This window comes from Lemur catta, chromosome 8, assembly GCF_020740605.2.
Source record: "Lemur catta isolate mLemCat1 chromosome 8, mLemCat1.pri, whole genome shotgun sequence".
NCBI classification, from domain to species: Eukaryota; Metazoa; Chordata; class Mammalia; order Primates; family Lemuridae; genus Lemur; species Lemur catta.
Genome location: NC_059135.1, coordinates 26,282,413 through 26,298,827, shown reverse-complemented (window position 1 = coordinate 26,298,827; position 16,415 = coordinate 26,282,413). Strand labels below are relative to the sequence as shown.

Below are 16,415 nucleotides of genomic sequence, written 5' to 3'. Positions count from 1 at the left end.
GTCAGATCAGCCTAAACATGGTCTTCTGTCCGTAGTGGGGTGGACTGCCCATCACGAAAGTTTTTGGAATTCTTTCTCTTATGTCTTAGGAAAAATAATCTTACTTCCTTGCTCCCTGAATTTCTTCACAGCCTCTCTGTATAAACCTGCACGTAGCATACATCTCCAAGTTCAATACTCCCAACTCCTTCCCTAAGTTTTCTTCCTTAGAGTGACCAGTCACTTGGAAATCTAAAACTAGAGGAAGGTATGAAAGAGGACCAAATATGGCCGCCCACATTTGGGGCTGTAGATTCCTTTAAGAATTAGATGATAACTAGTAGATTTATCTCCAGAAAAAAACACTCAGACATTCAATTCTGTATACAGTTTCAGTGGATGCATGGACCACCTGAAGTCCGTTCATCCACCTCAAGTTGAGAACTTCTACCAAAAGGAAACAAAGAAGGAATGAGATAGTTCATTATTTAAGGTTTCTGGAACTTGAAATTTAAAGTGTAATAACAAAGTTACCACATGGTGTCGCTATGATATCGGCAAGCCCCAAACTTTCATTTAATGGCACTAGAAAGAGATCACAGGCCAATAAACCTGAAGATCTGAAAGTGACCACATGGTGTCGCTATAACATCGGCAAGCCCCAGACTTTCATGTAATGGCAACAGAAAGATAGATCATGGGCCAATGAACCTGAAGATCTGAGTCAATACAGTTTATCTGGCAAGATCCAAGCCCTTAACTTTTGCAGACCATTCACGTTAAACAGAGAATGAGGGGAAACTATCCTTGGCAAAAGTAAATTAATCAACAGGCTTCACTCTTGTGGTATTTGAGGAGTTGCCACCTGCACGGAAAAACTGATTCAAAGAAACTTAGTAATGAAGAGAAAATGTTCTTTCTGGGAAAAATTAGAATGCTTCTTGCTTAAAATTTACTAATCTATTTCTCTTTCTTCTCAGAAAAAACTGAATTCATTTTCTGGGTATTTATACTTTTCTTTTAAAAATTTTGAAAGACAGCTGTGAAGTCTCAGTTATACACTCTTTCAGTCAAAAGTGAGATAATCATCTTTCTTTTTTGCTAAAAAAAATTAAAATTTAGGATTTTGGAAAAGACATGTTAAAAGAGAAAACTTCTCTAAAAATATACTAACGAACTAGAAACCTTGTTGCATCATTTTTACCAAATCAGAACCCTTTTCTTTTCCTTTCATAGCCATTTCTAATGCTTCCCCCTCTAACTCCTCACAGATATTTTCCAGTACACAGTATGGGATCAGTGGCTTCCTTCCGACTGGACTCTATTTGCCTATTTGCCCTTTTCTTATCCCCAAAAGCTTTAATAAAAACCTACAGTGTAGTGGTGTGCACCTGTACTTTCAGCTACTTGGGAGGCTGAGAGATCACTTGGCAGAGAGATCACTTGAGCCCAGGAGTTTGAATCCAGCCTGGGCAACATAGTGAGACCCTGTCTCTAAAAGAAAACCTACAATATAAAGAGGGCATATTTATTTTGAGAAATATATAAGGTTGAGTTGCCACTTTCTTAGTCTTAAATATTATAATATATGACAGGAGCAGAATCTGGGGTTTCACTGGAAGGAAGGTTTTTAAATAGCTAATACCTTATGCTGACTTGTTTAATGAATAGTTTGGTACATTGCATTAGATGTTACCTGAATGTGGTGCTCAATTATAGGATGAGATTTCTGGTGGGACTTGCTGTGAAGACCAGATAAGAAACACACCTGGCAGATGTCAAAGTTGAGACACTTCAGACAGCGGTATCTGCCAATTAAAAGAGAAGTGTGGCTTGCATCATTAGTAGTAAGTTAGCAAAGAATATAATATTCAGGTGGAGAATGAGTGTCCCCAAACCATACAGAAGATGTCAGAGCTACTAATTATAAAGTTTCTCCCAAACTTTATAGGAATAGTAAATGAGTCCGATGTGTTTATTTACTCAAAGAAATCTTATTTTGATCATATTTTTATATGGCATTATATTAATATGGTTTGATCCAACAAACTATGGTATAGAAGTCTGATTCATTACCCTAAAACGACAAGTGCCTTTTATATGCAGGATACTGTGTGCTACAACCCTTAGGATAAACCCTTAAATCCGCATTCACATTTTGTGCAGCTGCTTTAAAAAGCACTCAAATACTTTGAATTTAATTGCCAACTTAAAAAAAACCCCTGGATTTCAATAAAATTGAATTCTGGCTTCTCTTGAAATTTGCAAGATATGATAATATTGGACCTGCATTCCTGCATGGCATTATGGAAAATTAACCCATAGACAAAGAATTTAAAAATAACCTTTTGTCATTTTCTGGAAGTTTGTATACAGGAAAGAAATAAAGTAGAAGAGGGGGAGTTCCTCACCAGCCCCAAGCTAAATGACCACCACACCCAAGTTTCTTGACATATCAACATTGGAGATTTTCTTCCCTGAACAGTTGCAACCCTAAATTGCTGTGTGGTCAGAAGGAGAGGAGAGAATCTTGAGACAGTCTGGCAAGGAGGGGTGTCTCGTAACACTCAGGAAGATATTGTGCTATCAGGGGAGGGCCAGTGAGGCCCAACAGTCATCAGTAAGCAACTTTAAGTTGAGTGGGATCGTGTTTTTTTTTTTTTTTTTTGTCTGTAAAATATCAGGGAGTTATACCTTTTTTTCTGATATTAAAATATCTTCTCTAACTGCAGTGTATGTGGCACACAGCTCTGTCTTCATCAAAGGCGGCAGTTGGTGAGGACAAGGTGGCAGCTACTCTGCTTGGACTGTGTACACACTCTGAGCTGGCCACTGTCCCTACCCGGCCTACTTCCCTCCTGTATATGACTTGTCTTGCCCCTGTAAGCATCTGAGTTTTCAACCTCTGTCTTAAAAGTTACAAAAGACATAGGACAAAATTCCAATGCTCTTCCAATTTCATATCTTGCTGCAATAATTCGACATGGAAGTTTGAGGTAATAACTACCAGAATTAGGTGATGTGTGATTCAGTGCCAATGGAAAATTAGTGCTCTAAAGGAAGAGCGAGGGAGATCCCAATGGGCTGGTGTAGTCTGAAGAGTTTTCATGGAAGAAGTGAGATTCATGCTATTCAAGGAAGCCTGGGCTGGAGATTAAAGAAATGAAATCCCAGGTAGAAAGAAGAGGAGGAATGAGGTAATGGAGACAGTGGTGAACAAGAAAGGTTTTGAAGAGTCAGCTCTATCAGACCTGCTAATTGCCCTGAAGAACAAAGGGGAAAAAAACCTTGGAAAGCCCCTGAGGTCAGATGGCAGGTCTTGATAGTCTGATCAAAGTCATTTAGAGGCAGAGCAGGACAGTGTAAATGCCATGAGACCCTCCTGACCTTGCAAAATTTTTACAAGGCTTTGAAAATTATTTAACACACTTTAGTGTGAAAGCAATCACTTTTTAAGGGACGTGTACAACCTAATAAGCTGTTTTTTATGAGGATTATCTGATGAGCTATCTGTGCCAGCTGCTTTGTCCAGCTCTACCATACGGCTGCAGTCAACCTGTCTGGGACAGTGTGCTGATTCTGCCCTTGAGTTTGTCCCTCTGGCTTCAGAACTACCCACGGGGGTGGGGGTGGGAGAGAGATTGTCACGTGAGTAACGAGATCAGTCTGCTGTTGATGCTTTACAAGTACAGAACCCAGGTTTTCACGTAATCTCATCTTGACCTTACGTGGCTATCACTGAGCAAAAATGTGACATGTCCTTCTAGAATTTCAGTCTTGGATGAGGGACACTGTGCGGTCTTTGTGCCTTCTCTTTCTTTAGAAAGCCAAATCTTTGTCTTCTTCTTGCTACCTGCAGATCTGTGAATGCTGCTTCTCTACAATGACTTGGTAGATCTCACTAAAACCAAAGCTATTGCTTGAGTTTTCTGAGAGCCAGAAATACAAGTGTAAAGTTAGGATTGTAATATATCCAAGCAATTTGCGATAGACTCAGAAGATTAGAGCTAAAAGAAGCCTCAGATATCATTGATCTACCCTGCCTATTTTACTTATAAAGAAATCGGATCCAGAGAGGTTAGAAGCCTTGCCCATGTCACCCAGCTTTCTGTATATGTGACACTTGTGCATTGCCTTGGACATCTAGGAGGAAATATGATTCACACAGAGACATTTCTAAGAAGTTTAATCTCATTCTTGACAGATAGGGACATATTCTAAAACTTAAAAGTATTGCATATCTTGCCCTCTGCCTTTGCTATTATTTTGGGTGACTTAAGTGAGTTGCTCAAACTTTTTGAGACTTAATTTTTGTCATCTATAGAATAGGGATAATATCTGCTTTATGTTATACATAATAATTTTGAAAAAATATTTTAATGTAAAAGCTGTGTTTTATATAATTGTAAAGTTAATTCTGTACCTGGCCTACTGCAGGACTCATAGTTATCCTTAACTAATACTTGCTTATTGGTTAAATGATTATAATATGCAGATAACATGGTAAATCATATTTAGATTTCTCCACTGTGCAGTATAAAGAATTCATTTTTCATTGTAATGTGGAGATTTCTTTGGTCCTATTCGCTTGATTTCCAAGAGTCCTGTCCATTTATACATTTTATTGTTTAAAGTTCAGTTATTAATATTTGCAGAGTTTTTCATGAGTGAAGTTTCACTGTGTCCTTTGAATTATCTGCAAACCCAGTTCATTTTCTCAGCAAAATTAAAACCTGATTTCCAGTTTTTAGCGGACCCAGCAGACCTATATCTGTGGGAGCACATTTAAGCTCTGGGCTAGTTAAGGTGAGGAAGTACCTGAAGGGAGGGGGAATGAAATGAGTAAGAGCCACAACCTGAGGCCTGTGGCCACTTCTCCTTTTGGGAACCCCCATCTTTGGCTTGTGTTTAGCTACCTGGTGTCCAGAGCTTCAGTCCTACCACGTCTCCAGCCCCTGCACCTGGGCTCTCCCACCACGAATAGTGAGATCTCCCATGCCTGGCCTGGACCTGGTGGCTTCTTTCTCTCCCCCTCCTTCAGTAGTGACTCTAATTTTACTTCTTTACTGTTTTATTTATGGGAGAAACACCCTTTCTGTAATGTGGGGTTTTGACTGTCATCCTTAAGGCTGCGGAAAGTCTTGAATCTCACACCCCCAAATCTAGCTTTCAAATCTGCTCTTTGCTGTAGGTGGAGAGAAGGTCCAGCCTGGGTTGCTCTCACAAGTGCTGACCATTCCTGTGGGTCTGAGACCTTGTTTGCAGTTATGTGCATAGGGAGGCTGTGCAGCACCGTGGTTGCAAAGCCGGGACTCCGGATTTAGGCCACCAGCCTCTGCCGCTTGCTAACCATGTGAGCTCAAGCATGTTATTTAACTTCTCTGCAAATTTGGATAATAATGCCACCTTTTGTGTAGGCTTACAATACTTTTTAAGTGAAATGATCCATATGAACTGCTCAGCTTAGCATTTGTTGAACACTTACAAATATATATATTCATGTTGTTATCAGTGGCTCCAAAGTATTTAACAGGCGCTTTTGGAACAAAAGACAATTTTTTTTCCTCCTTGGAAGAATAAAAATGTCTACTGTCAGAGTATATGTCAGTGGAAGAATTTAATATTCCATCAATTATAGAAGATAAAATACAATTTATTATCAACCAGGATGCCTCGTGCAGGGAATTATTGAGCCAAAAATGTCAACTGAGTTCCAGATGTGTGAGAAGGTTGCAGCTCCAACCCTAGACCCATTTGGAGAAGGACCGTCCACACAATACCGATGACAACTGTACCTCAGTCCCGTGATCGGGAAGGTCCTGCATACTCTGCACCGGACAGGGTGAGTGACCATTTCAGTGGCTGATAATCGGTAGCAGGTCGGGAGCCACAGGAGGATGGGCGGTTCGGACTGCACCCAAGATAAGAATTTCTCTTCTTTGATTGCTGGGCTCAACACCTGAAAAACAATGGCAGGCTGGGATGTGGTTTTAGGCATACCTCTGTATTTTCATCTTCTTTTCTGACTACTTCTGTCAGCTCTGCTGAAGAAGTTTACCATATGAAAAGCTAAAGATAAGTCCACCTCCTAAATTTGGTTGCCTTAGATGCTGTGTGGAATAGGTCTGTAATTTAAATCGGTCAGCAAACTCTTCCAGTGGGTCTGCCCCCAACTCCAGGGACATTTGCGTGGCACTCACCCCTTGGAAACAGCTGCGGGTGGCACTTTCCACAGAGCACAGAGCGCGACTCTCCCCCACGACAGTTGGGATCTGCAAAAGAGGCAACCTCATGTCAGCTGTTAGGAAATGGAGAAATACGTGGCCTTCCGAATCAGCTCACCTGAATGATGGTGCTCACAGCCATGACGTCACTAGTATTTGGTGCCTGAGACCAGATGAAGTCTCAGTCCAAGCAAACAGAAGGAATTTGTGGGTTTTCTGCAATGTTTGGGTTGAGACAATGAATGAACAAGTGGGAAGGAGAGGAGGAAGGAGGATGAGGGAAGAAAGTCTGGCAGTGGGGCGATAAAGGCACTGCTTCCATTGTTTCACTTCTTATGACCCCAAATTAAGCTTTCCTTGCCCTTGTTCATCTATAGAATGTGGATCACAATGATACTGTCTTAAAGTTGAGAGTGGTTTTAAGGAAAACCTTTTCAAACACTCTCAAATGCCAGTCTCTGAGCTAGGGCAATAATCACTATCTTCGTTTGAAACAAGGGGTGAAAGGAAATGAAATTAGTATGTTGAAGAGATATCTACACCCCCATATTCAGTGCAGCATTATTAACAACAACCAAGTTATGGAAACAACCTAAGTGTCCATCAATAAATGAGTGGATTTTTAAAATGTTGTATGTTTACACAACAGAATACAACTTAACCTTAAAAAAGAAGGAAATTTTGGCCGGGCACGGTGGCTCACGCCTGTAATCCTAGCACTCTGGAAGGCCGAGTCGGGAGGATCGCTGAAGGTCAGGAGTTTGAGACCAGCCTGAGCAAGAGCGAGACCCCATCTCTACTAAAAATAGAAGGAAATTAGCTGGACAACTGAAAATATATAGAAAAAATTATCCAGGCATGGTGACGCATGCCTGTAGTCCCAGCTACACAGGAGGCTGAGGCAGAAGGATTGTTTCAGCCCAGGAGTTTGAGGTTGCTGTGAGCTAGCCTGATGCCACAGCACTCTAGCCCGGGCAACAGAGCAAGACTCTGTCTCAAAAAAAAAAAAAGAAGGAAATTCTGTCATTTGTGACAACATCGATGAATCTGAAGGACAATATGCTAAGTGAAATAAGCCAGGCCCGGAAAGAAAGACAAATACTGCATGACCTCACTTACATGTGGGATCTAAAACAGTCAAACTCACAGAAACAGAGTAGAATGGTGGTTGTCACCAGGAGCTGGGGGGTGGCAGAAATGAGGTGTTGATCAAATGGCACAAACTTTCAGCTGTAAGATGAATAAGTTCTGGGACTCTAATATACAGTGTGGTGGGTATAGTTAATAATACTGTGTTGTTTACTTGAAATTTCATACAAGGGCAGATTTGAAGTGTCCTCACGCTCCCTGCCCCCATGGGAACTATGGGTGGTGATAGATGTGTTAAAGAATTCGACCATGGTAATCATTTCACAGTGTTTGCATCTGTCAAGTCGTCATGTTGCACCTCTTTAATTATATAATTTTTATTTGTCAAATATATGTTTTTTAAAAAATAAAGGGTGATTGAGATGTGATATTTTGTTCAAGGTCAAAAAAGCAAGTTAGCTGCAGAATTGAGGTCTCACTCTGGGATGCCTTACTCTTTGTTGAAGGGTTTTCACAAAGCTTGTCATACCCTGACCTTACATACATTCCAATGGCTCAATCTACACTCCCTCAGTGGTTTCCATCTTCCAACCACAGTCACTATAAGGAGTTCAATTAAGGCGCTAAGAACCTGTTGTGACTGCCAAGACGGCCAGGGACTTGGCTCTGACATCATCTATATGCACAGATACATGTACCTGTCACCTCCATTTATTCCCATTTGGTCACGGGTCCTAATTTCACATCTGAGGTCTTCCGAAGCACAAGCTGTCAGCAGGCATTGCCTGCAAGCTCAGAAGTAATCTCGAAGACCCCCTGCTGAGTCCGTCAACTCGAATAAACATTCTTCTAATCAGGAAAGTGGCACTTAGAACCTCTTTGCTGACAATTAGCCAGGCAGAAGTCAACAAACATTTGCGTAATAGTGACAAGATGGCTTGTACTTTAAACTGATAATAACCCTGCCAGTCGAACGTAAGTAACTACTCCCTATGTTATTTGGCCTTTGTCTGAAAAAATAACTCATTACTCATCTTTTGCCCAGCGGTGCTGATGAACTAACTGGACCACTTATTTAGACTGTTGTGTTAATTCAGCACTCACCCTCCTCTGGTGTCCTTGAGGCCTGGGGAAGGAGTTTCACTTCAATTGTAAAGTAGGGGAGGTGGATAACAGGCTCCCATGTACCAACTCTGCGATGCTGACACCAGAGAAAAGAAAACGCACTTCTGTAGTGAGTTTTAACCTACATTTTTGCCTATAATTGTGTGTGCAAAGATTTTGCGGATGAATTGCCTATTTAATTTCTTGCAGGTGTTCTAGGAAGCATTAACTGTGGCTTAGATGGTTTGCTGGCACAGGCAGAACACCACTTGAAATAATAATTATGACACTTGGGGGAGGATTTGAATCACATGGTGGGGCCTGGAATTTTCTGTGGGAATCCATCTATGACTGAGTCCATAATGGAAGTTAATGGGATGATAATTTGCTGTGCAAATCTCTGCCTTCCCAGTGCTTTCTCAGGAGCCTACTAATGCACGGGGTGTGTGTGGGGAGGGCAGGGGGAGTGCTGTGGGTGCTGCTAGTTCAGTAGCTCATTGACCTCATTGGAGCCTTGGAACAAGCGCAGAATTTTAGGGCTGTGGGAGCAGGTGGTCAGAAGGAGAGCACAGGTACTTTCTTTTATTTAACGAATTAGATTTTTTGACAAATGTTCATTTTATATTTGTATGAGAATTGTGATTCTACTTCCTTTTTAAATGAGAAGGATTGGGTCAAATCATGAAAGCTCTGCTTGCTTGCAGTACTAAGGAGTTTAGGCTTTATTCTATAGACATGAACAGCCATGAAGAATTTTAGGCTTGGGGGATGTTTGCGTTTTGGAAAGGTCACTGGCTGCAGTGTGGAAGAAGAGTTAACGAAGGGGGAGGCTGGAGCTGGAGACACCAGTTAGGACGCAACGGCCACAGGTGAGGCGGAAGTTACTGGGACCTGTGCTCAGGTAACAGCAGTGGCTACAGAGAGGAGAGGTTGCATGGAGAGCTAGAAAAAGGTAGGACTGACACGTAATCATCAGATTCCTTAACGATAAATGTGGCTGATATAACTGAAGCAAATTTAGGATTCTTAATTATTAGAGGTTTACCTGCTGTAGGTCTGTTAGTAGGTTTCTCAAAACCTTTCGAGTCATGCGGGCCCCAGAATCATAACCTCTTCTGCTGTTTTCTGCATAGAGCTGAAAAAGAGCTGGGCAGGGAAAGGAAAAAGAAATCTCTAAATTGAATGTTTACAATGTATCTTCAAAGAGTGTGTGCTTCGAAGTAGCAGTCTCTGTGAGTATGAAGGCAAACGGAAGGGAAAGTTACACTCTTGGTTATTTGCTTGCTATATTAAAGGCCAGAGCAAGATGTTCTAGTTTGATAGGTAATGAAAACCCGTTCCCATTTCAACCCCTCGGTAATTCAGTGCATCTGTGATGAAGATCATGAAGTTGTAAATGGAAATGTGAGGTTCTTCCCACTCTTTAAAGCAATATAGTTACTGGTGTCTGGGTAATTCCTAAACAAATAAATATCAAGAATAACCAGGAAATGAGTGATTAGGAAGCATAAATCTTGAAAAATTCTAAATTCTCCGAATCTTAAACATGTTTCTTCAATAAACACACAAGTCATGCTGAGAGCATGCTGAACAGCAAGAGCCGCTGTGACAGGGACGGGTGGGTCAAGAAGATGACAGGTTGGGGGTGTGGGGTCACTGCACGCAGGACACTCAAAACTGCTCTGTATGTCACCTCTGTACTTTGTAAGAGGGCTGTCCCCGGAGAGGGCTATTAGGGCGGCCGCCGCAGGTGCAAGCTGGAGAAAACCTGTTCCTGTGCTGCATGGTGACAAAACACAGAGACATGGATGGGAAGGCAGGGTTACTATTGGGTAGTGGTTTATAAAGGCTGTAACTGTTAATGGGTATTTCTAACATGGTGCTGTAAGTTCTAGCTTTTCACGGCCTCTTTTCCTGGATCTAGAATTTAGCAGAACAGAATCTTGAATTAACATATTTCACCGTGCATTCGTACATTCAAAAAATATTTATGGGTCCCTCCTCTGTGCTAAGCACTGTACCAGGCACCAGGCACGCAGGGGTACACCGTGTCTTCATGGAGCTGATAGTCTCACTTCCTTAGGACTCAGCTTCCTGGAAACCAACAACAGAAACAAGGACCAAAAGGCAGGCGAAAGGAGCAAACATTGATGCAAAAAAAAAAAAAAAAAACCAGTCCACAGGTCCTCACTCAGAGCCTAATTCCCATTTGCAAAACGACTTATCGAAGGCAGAAGGACTGTTAGAGACAGGCACGGGTAGTAGAAATGACAGTCAGAAGCTCAATGTGTAAGGAAGCTGAAATCATGAAAAAATAACTTGAGGTGTTTATATATTATTTATGCAATTAAATAAATAAATAACAAACTAGAAAAGGAAATAACTGTAAGGAATTTTCCCAATGGTTAAAACCATACTTGCCTCTGGAAGGCAGGCTGATGGGTAATGTTTCTTCGTCTTTACTCATTTTCTCTGCTTTGCAAATGTGTTGTATTCACTATGATTTTTTAAAAGTTCATTCTATAGAATAAGTCAAGATTACATAAGGTGAACCAAATTGAGGAGGGGGCCAGAGGAACACAAACCCTACAGCTCAGCGAAACATACACACATATACACACACACTCACACTCACACTAGCAGAACCACTGACTTTGGAGCATAAGTGAGCAGCCCTTTGCCATGGTCTAGATTGGTTTATAGGTTAGCCATCCATCCACAGCATTCAACCTTATTCCAGCCCAAAACAAAACTAAACAAGACAAAAATGTGATAACGCATTACAAAGAAATGAGCAAAGAAATAAGCTATCAGCAACTCAGGAGCAAAGTATAGTTTTTCATGTAAATACACACACACACATACACATATATATTATAATTGCCCTAGCAAAGGGTATGCATGCTTCTCTAAGAGTGGAAGTGAGTTTATATGAAAGAAATGGTAATGTGGAATTTTCCCCCCTTTTTGCTATCCACTGGTGCTATGTCATTTATATTAGTAAAGCTGATAAGCATTTAGTTCTTTGTTCCCCTCCTGAATGAGGAATAAATGTGTGAAAAACAAACACACACTTCTCCATACCAGACCTCAAGCAAACATTAGATAGCACCAAATGGTAAATGACCAATGGCAACTAAGCATTGCCCTTGAGGTCACACTGTGATGTCCACAACCTCACCTGTCATACATTGTAATGAGAAGGCTGAGAGTGAGTTCGGAGGCTCTGGGATGCACCTGTCCTGGGTTTTCCAGCCCGGCTCTCTGAAACAGCTCTTGGAGTGCCTGCAAGAGCTGCCGCACTGAAAGGGAGCGCTCCCTGGCTTCCCAGAAACTTTGACGTAATAGGACATGCTCAATCTGGGAGCTGTCAATCAGGTCCACTGTAGGAAGCAAATGAAGAATTAAGCCTTATTTTCTGATGGGAACAAAAGGCTTCAAATAAAACAAACGTCACATAGTGTTTAATTAAGATCATCTTTTTATTGGAGCTATTTTCTTTAAAGGGACTTAAATATGCCCACTATTTGGACACATATCTCTTGTGTATAATTCAGGCATTACTATTCTGAGAGTCAATTTCATTCTGGAAAAGTGCATCTGTTAGTCAAGCCTAGTTATAACATTATTGTCAGTACAATTTCTAGGATGTGTTTTATAGAATGAAGTTAAAAGGGGCAGTGAGAAACTTGAAAAATAAGCTTTCCAAGGAAGTTACAACACTGCGGTGAAAAGTTGGGAAAACATTTTTATATTCTTTATTAAGTGGATTGAGCAAATTTACCTTTCATGTCAAATATGGTTTTTCTCATCTGCAGACTAGCTTCATAAGGAATATGGTGTGTTAAAATGCAATTGCTGTAGTCTAAAAAACCCTAGTGATCTCTATAAAGAAGCAATTGCCAAATTATCAGACTCTTCAGGGTAGGACCTTTTCTGATGTTGGTTGCATCAGTATTATTATCTAGAGAAGGCACTTCCTAAAACTAGAGTTGTTTACAAAAAATAATTGCTTATTTCTTATACTGAACATTTTTTTTTACCATCTTCTCCTAAAAATTTTACAAGGCAATGAATAGAAATAAGAATGTCATAGAACTAACCCCATAGTTTCTGGCAGAGAGAGGATGACAGACAAAATTAATAAGCAGCCACTTATACCATCTGAGAGGTGGGGATGTCAGAAGCACCAAGAGCTGCTGGCATTTACAACATGATAAAACCCTGTGCATCTCTCTACTTCATAAATCAGCCTCACAGATAAGAAACCTAGCAACTGTAATAAAAATTTTTATTTGTTTTCTGATATGCTTTTAAGGGGAAGAATCTAAGGTACAAAGGAGCAGGTTTTGGGAATGTGACTTAAATGAAAACCTGGCTGCAGGTAGTGGAAGCCATAAACTCTTTTATCATTAAAACCTATCACCTCAGCCTGGCAGTCAGAACAGAGGGCGTTTTTGTCTTCTGCTGAGAGTTCTATATTACAGCCAACCAGATAATAGTGGCGTCCATTAATCTCACCGTAAGATTTATGCAGCCACTTGCTCCAGATCCTGCTACTTGGAGCTCTTGTTATACTTTATCTCAGTGTTTGGGACTTTTCTGTTTTCAGATTTTCGTTTGGATATCTTTTCTAGGCAGAATTTTTCAGCCACTGATTTTGTATACTGTTGATATTTCCCACGAGTATTATTTATATCCACTGTTTCTGATGCCAGGGATAACACGAAGTTAAAAAATGTACATCTTCAAATGACGCTGTTGTATATACCCAGGCATTAATGGTGGAGACTTATATGTACAATTGCTGCTAACTTTCCTTAATGGGAGAAATTCTCCGGGAAAATAGCATAGTTTGGAGTCAATTTTTAGTGAATATATTCTGCCTTTTGTTTATTCCTGGAATAAATAATAGTTATAAGTGAGTTTATTTGTCTAGAGCAGTGATTTAAATAAGACTTTTTTTTTAAAAGCCAAAAATCCCTTCTTCAAAGGAACCTGATACAGAAACATTGTATAGAAAGTAGAGAAACGCAGCGTTGTTCTTGCCCAGGACATGGTCTTTGAATTTTCTTCCCATCTTTGCTGACCCTTTTGAGCCCTACCTCATACCTATGTATACTTTGTGAAGCCCAGTTTGAAAATCACTGGTCTGTATGACATTTTAGGCAGAAGGAAAAATATAGAATAATTTCAACCTTCAGTAGAAATGTCATATATGTAACACAACTTCTTTTAGATCTGATATAATAAATTTTAGAAATCATTTCACATGAAGTGATTTTTTTTAATGCAGTAAAGAACGTACGAAAAATCAATAGCTTTAGATATGCTGAGAGCCTGGTCTTTTTCACAGCTACAGCACAGTTTATTTCTTTTTGGAGAATTTTCACAGGATATATGTTTTTACTATATTTTACCTTATTTTACCTAGATAACAGTACAAGAAAAGAAAATCATAGCATTCAATCAGATATAAATTTAATGCAAAAAGGTAGTTCTCAGGGCATTCTCCAGATTTTTAAAAAAAATTATGGCCCATGGATTATTCATTTGATCTTACATTTGCATGTTCGGATATAAATAAGAGGTACAACTTGAAAATGCAAATCTTATGCAGTAGAAGAAATTAAAAAAATTTTAGATTTAAATCTACAAGTTTAGGTCCTAAACTAACTTTTTTTTTTGTAATTTTATTTTGTGTCAATATTGGTATCCTGAAAAGGAAACCAAAAAATTTTTCTAGAATCCAGGTGGAAAAAAATACCAAAAAAAAAAAAAGAATCCTCATCCACAATTGTCTTCTATTATCAGTCAGTGAAGCTTCATGGGGTTGAATGTCCCTCCCCCAACAGCTTATTGGTCACAAATGGGCTAAATACATGGTTCAGCCTTCCAGAGTCCGGCTGTCTCATGCACGGGGGGAGTTTTTGTTTTCTCTATGAATTTTACATCACACATCAGGGGAAGATCATTTCAAGTGTTTCCAGAGAGCCTATACTTACATTGGCATAGAGTTTGCACTGATCGTAATTTGAAGGCTGTTCTATAAATGGAATTCTCAATACCATTAAGAGCATCTGTAAAGAAAACATGAAATATATGGATAAAGGACTGTCTCATTATATAAATCCCACATTCTGAAGGGAATCCTAGAAATCATGTAGTGCTACTTTATTTTGCAGGTGAAGAAATTAAGATCTAGAGCTCTTTTTTTTTTTCTATCTGGAAACAAATAGTAGACTTATAGTACTCCAGGGCTGCAGGAGACCCTAGAGAACACCCTCCAAATCCAGCATATGGAGGAGGCCACAGGACAGTGAGGAGTATTCCTCCATCAGTCTGCCTACTTTTTATATAAAAAGGCAATGCCTTGTGAAACAAATAGGATAAAAATCTATATGTGGAATATGAACTCAGTTTTGTTAATATATTTCAGTCATATATGCATTTATGAAAAAGACCCCAAAGCTATCCATCCACTCATGTATGTAGCAAATATTTATTGAGCTCTTATTTATTGGCCCTGGCATGATTTGAGAGCCCTGAAATATAGCACTTAACTAAACAGATAAAGAACCCCACCCTCTTGGGGCTTAAATTCTAGTGCCATATGCAGTTAACAGTGGCCATGTCTTAGTGCTCAAATTATTAGCGATTATAGTTATTTTCTTTCTTCTTGTCAATGTTACCTAAGTTTTCTATGAAGAGTATATGTTATTTTTAGAATCAGAAAAAGAATTATTAAGATACCTTCTCTTGAGAGCTACCCACAACCAACAGTAGAGCAACGGCCAGCATTCCTGAGCGCTTGCCAGGCACGAAGTATGCAGTTGCCCGTTTCACAGTGCGGAGGAGAGGAGGGAGCTCTGGAGTCAGCCATAGCTACTTCTATTCATTCCTTTTTCCTTTGGGGAAATTAGTTTACTTTTTGATCTTTCGCTTCTTCATCAGATAAATAGGGATTATAATACATTCCTCATAGGGCAGTTGCATAATTTAAATAAGAAAATTTAGGTAATGCACTTACTAATATTGTCTCTCTTACTTCCCTTGAGGAACCACAATTTTAAATTTGTTTCATTGATCCTTCAAATTTGATTTTCATTTAGTTCAAGAGACGTATAACAATCTCACAACAGAGCTTTTTGTTGTCTCACAACAGAGCTTTTTGTTCCCTAAGACTGATAGAATCAGTCTTCATATCTAGAAAAAGTAAAAACTACAGAGTAGATCTCACCATTTATTCATATTAGCTTTAATGTCATTAAATAAAGCTTTATAACGTTGTACACATTCATTGTTTAGTTTAGGCATTTAAAATGGCCTGTTCTACCTGATTATTATATAAAGCAGTGGTTCTCAAAGTGTGGCTCCTGGACCAGCCGCGTCAGCATCACCTGGGAACTTGTCAGAAATTCGACTTCTAACAAAACTCTACCAACAATGATGTCATTTGAATAGTAAAACATGAATATAGATAAAAATAAGATACTTTTTGTGTATTTGTACTGTAATTTAAAATGTAATTATATTGATATCAAGTCTTTGGTTAAATTATTTTTGATGTTTTGGAGACAACAGACCAAATACTCTCTAATATGTGATGGATTTCTGTTTAGAAGAGAGAGAAAATCAAGTCAGTTTAACCACCTAATAGTTTGCCTTTCAGCCAGAAATTTGCCAAATGTTTACTCTTCTGCAACTCAGAGGTTGGAAAATACAACATCTGTGCCTAATTTTTTGTTAATAAACTGTGCTCAGAGACTTGACAATAATACTCACCTTGTTTATCTGGATCCATTTCACAAATTTCCTAGAATGACAGATGGCAAGAAGGACCTTGTAACTACAAATGAAGCCGGGCGTGGTAGTGCAGGCCTGTAATCCCAGCTGCTCAGGAGGCTGAGGTGGAAGGATTGCTTGAATCTAGGAGTTCAAGTCTAGCCTAGGCAACAAAATGAGACCTCATATCAAACAACAACAACAACAGTAACAACAACAAAAACCCAATAATTT

General features: G+C 39.6%; 1 protein-coding gene across 1 annotated transcript in view; it reads right to left on the bottom strand.

Annotated features, from left to right (window-relative positions):
• The window catches only part of DYTN (dystrotelin), a 42,209-nt gene extending 26,009 nt beyond the window's left edge, over positions 1 to 16,200 (bottom strand). Inside the window, exons 1-8 of the mRNA XM_045560254.1 lie at positions 16,182 to 16,200; positions 14,402 to 14,476; positions 11,578 to 11,779; positions 10,090 to 10,175; positions 9,442 to 9,542; positions 6,180 to 6,251; positions 5,775 to 5,938; positions 1,676 to 1,787 (exon numbers count right to left, since the gene is read on the bottom strand). Of these exons, the coding sequence (XP_045416210.1) occupies positions 1,676 to 1,787; positions 5,775 to 5,938; positions 6,180 to 6,251; positions 9,442 to 9,542; positions 10,090 to 10,175; positions 11,578 to 11,779; positions 14,402 to 14,476; positions 16,182 to 16,200 (831 nt within the window). The remainder of the gene's footprint in view (positions 1 to 1,675; positions 1,788 to 5,774; positions 5,939 to 6,179; positions 6,252 to 9,441; positions 9,543 to 10,089; positions 10,176 to 11,577; positions 11,780 to 14,401; positions 14,477 to 16,181) is intronic.
• Between the last annotated feature and the right edge of the window lie 215 nt (positions 16,201 to 16,415).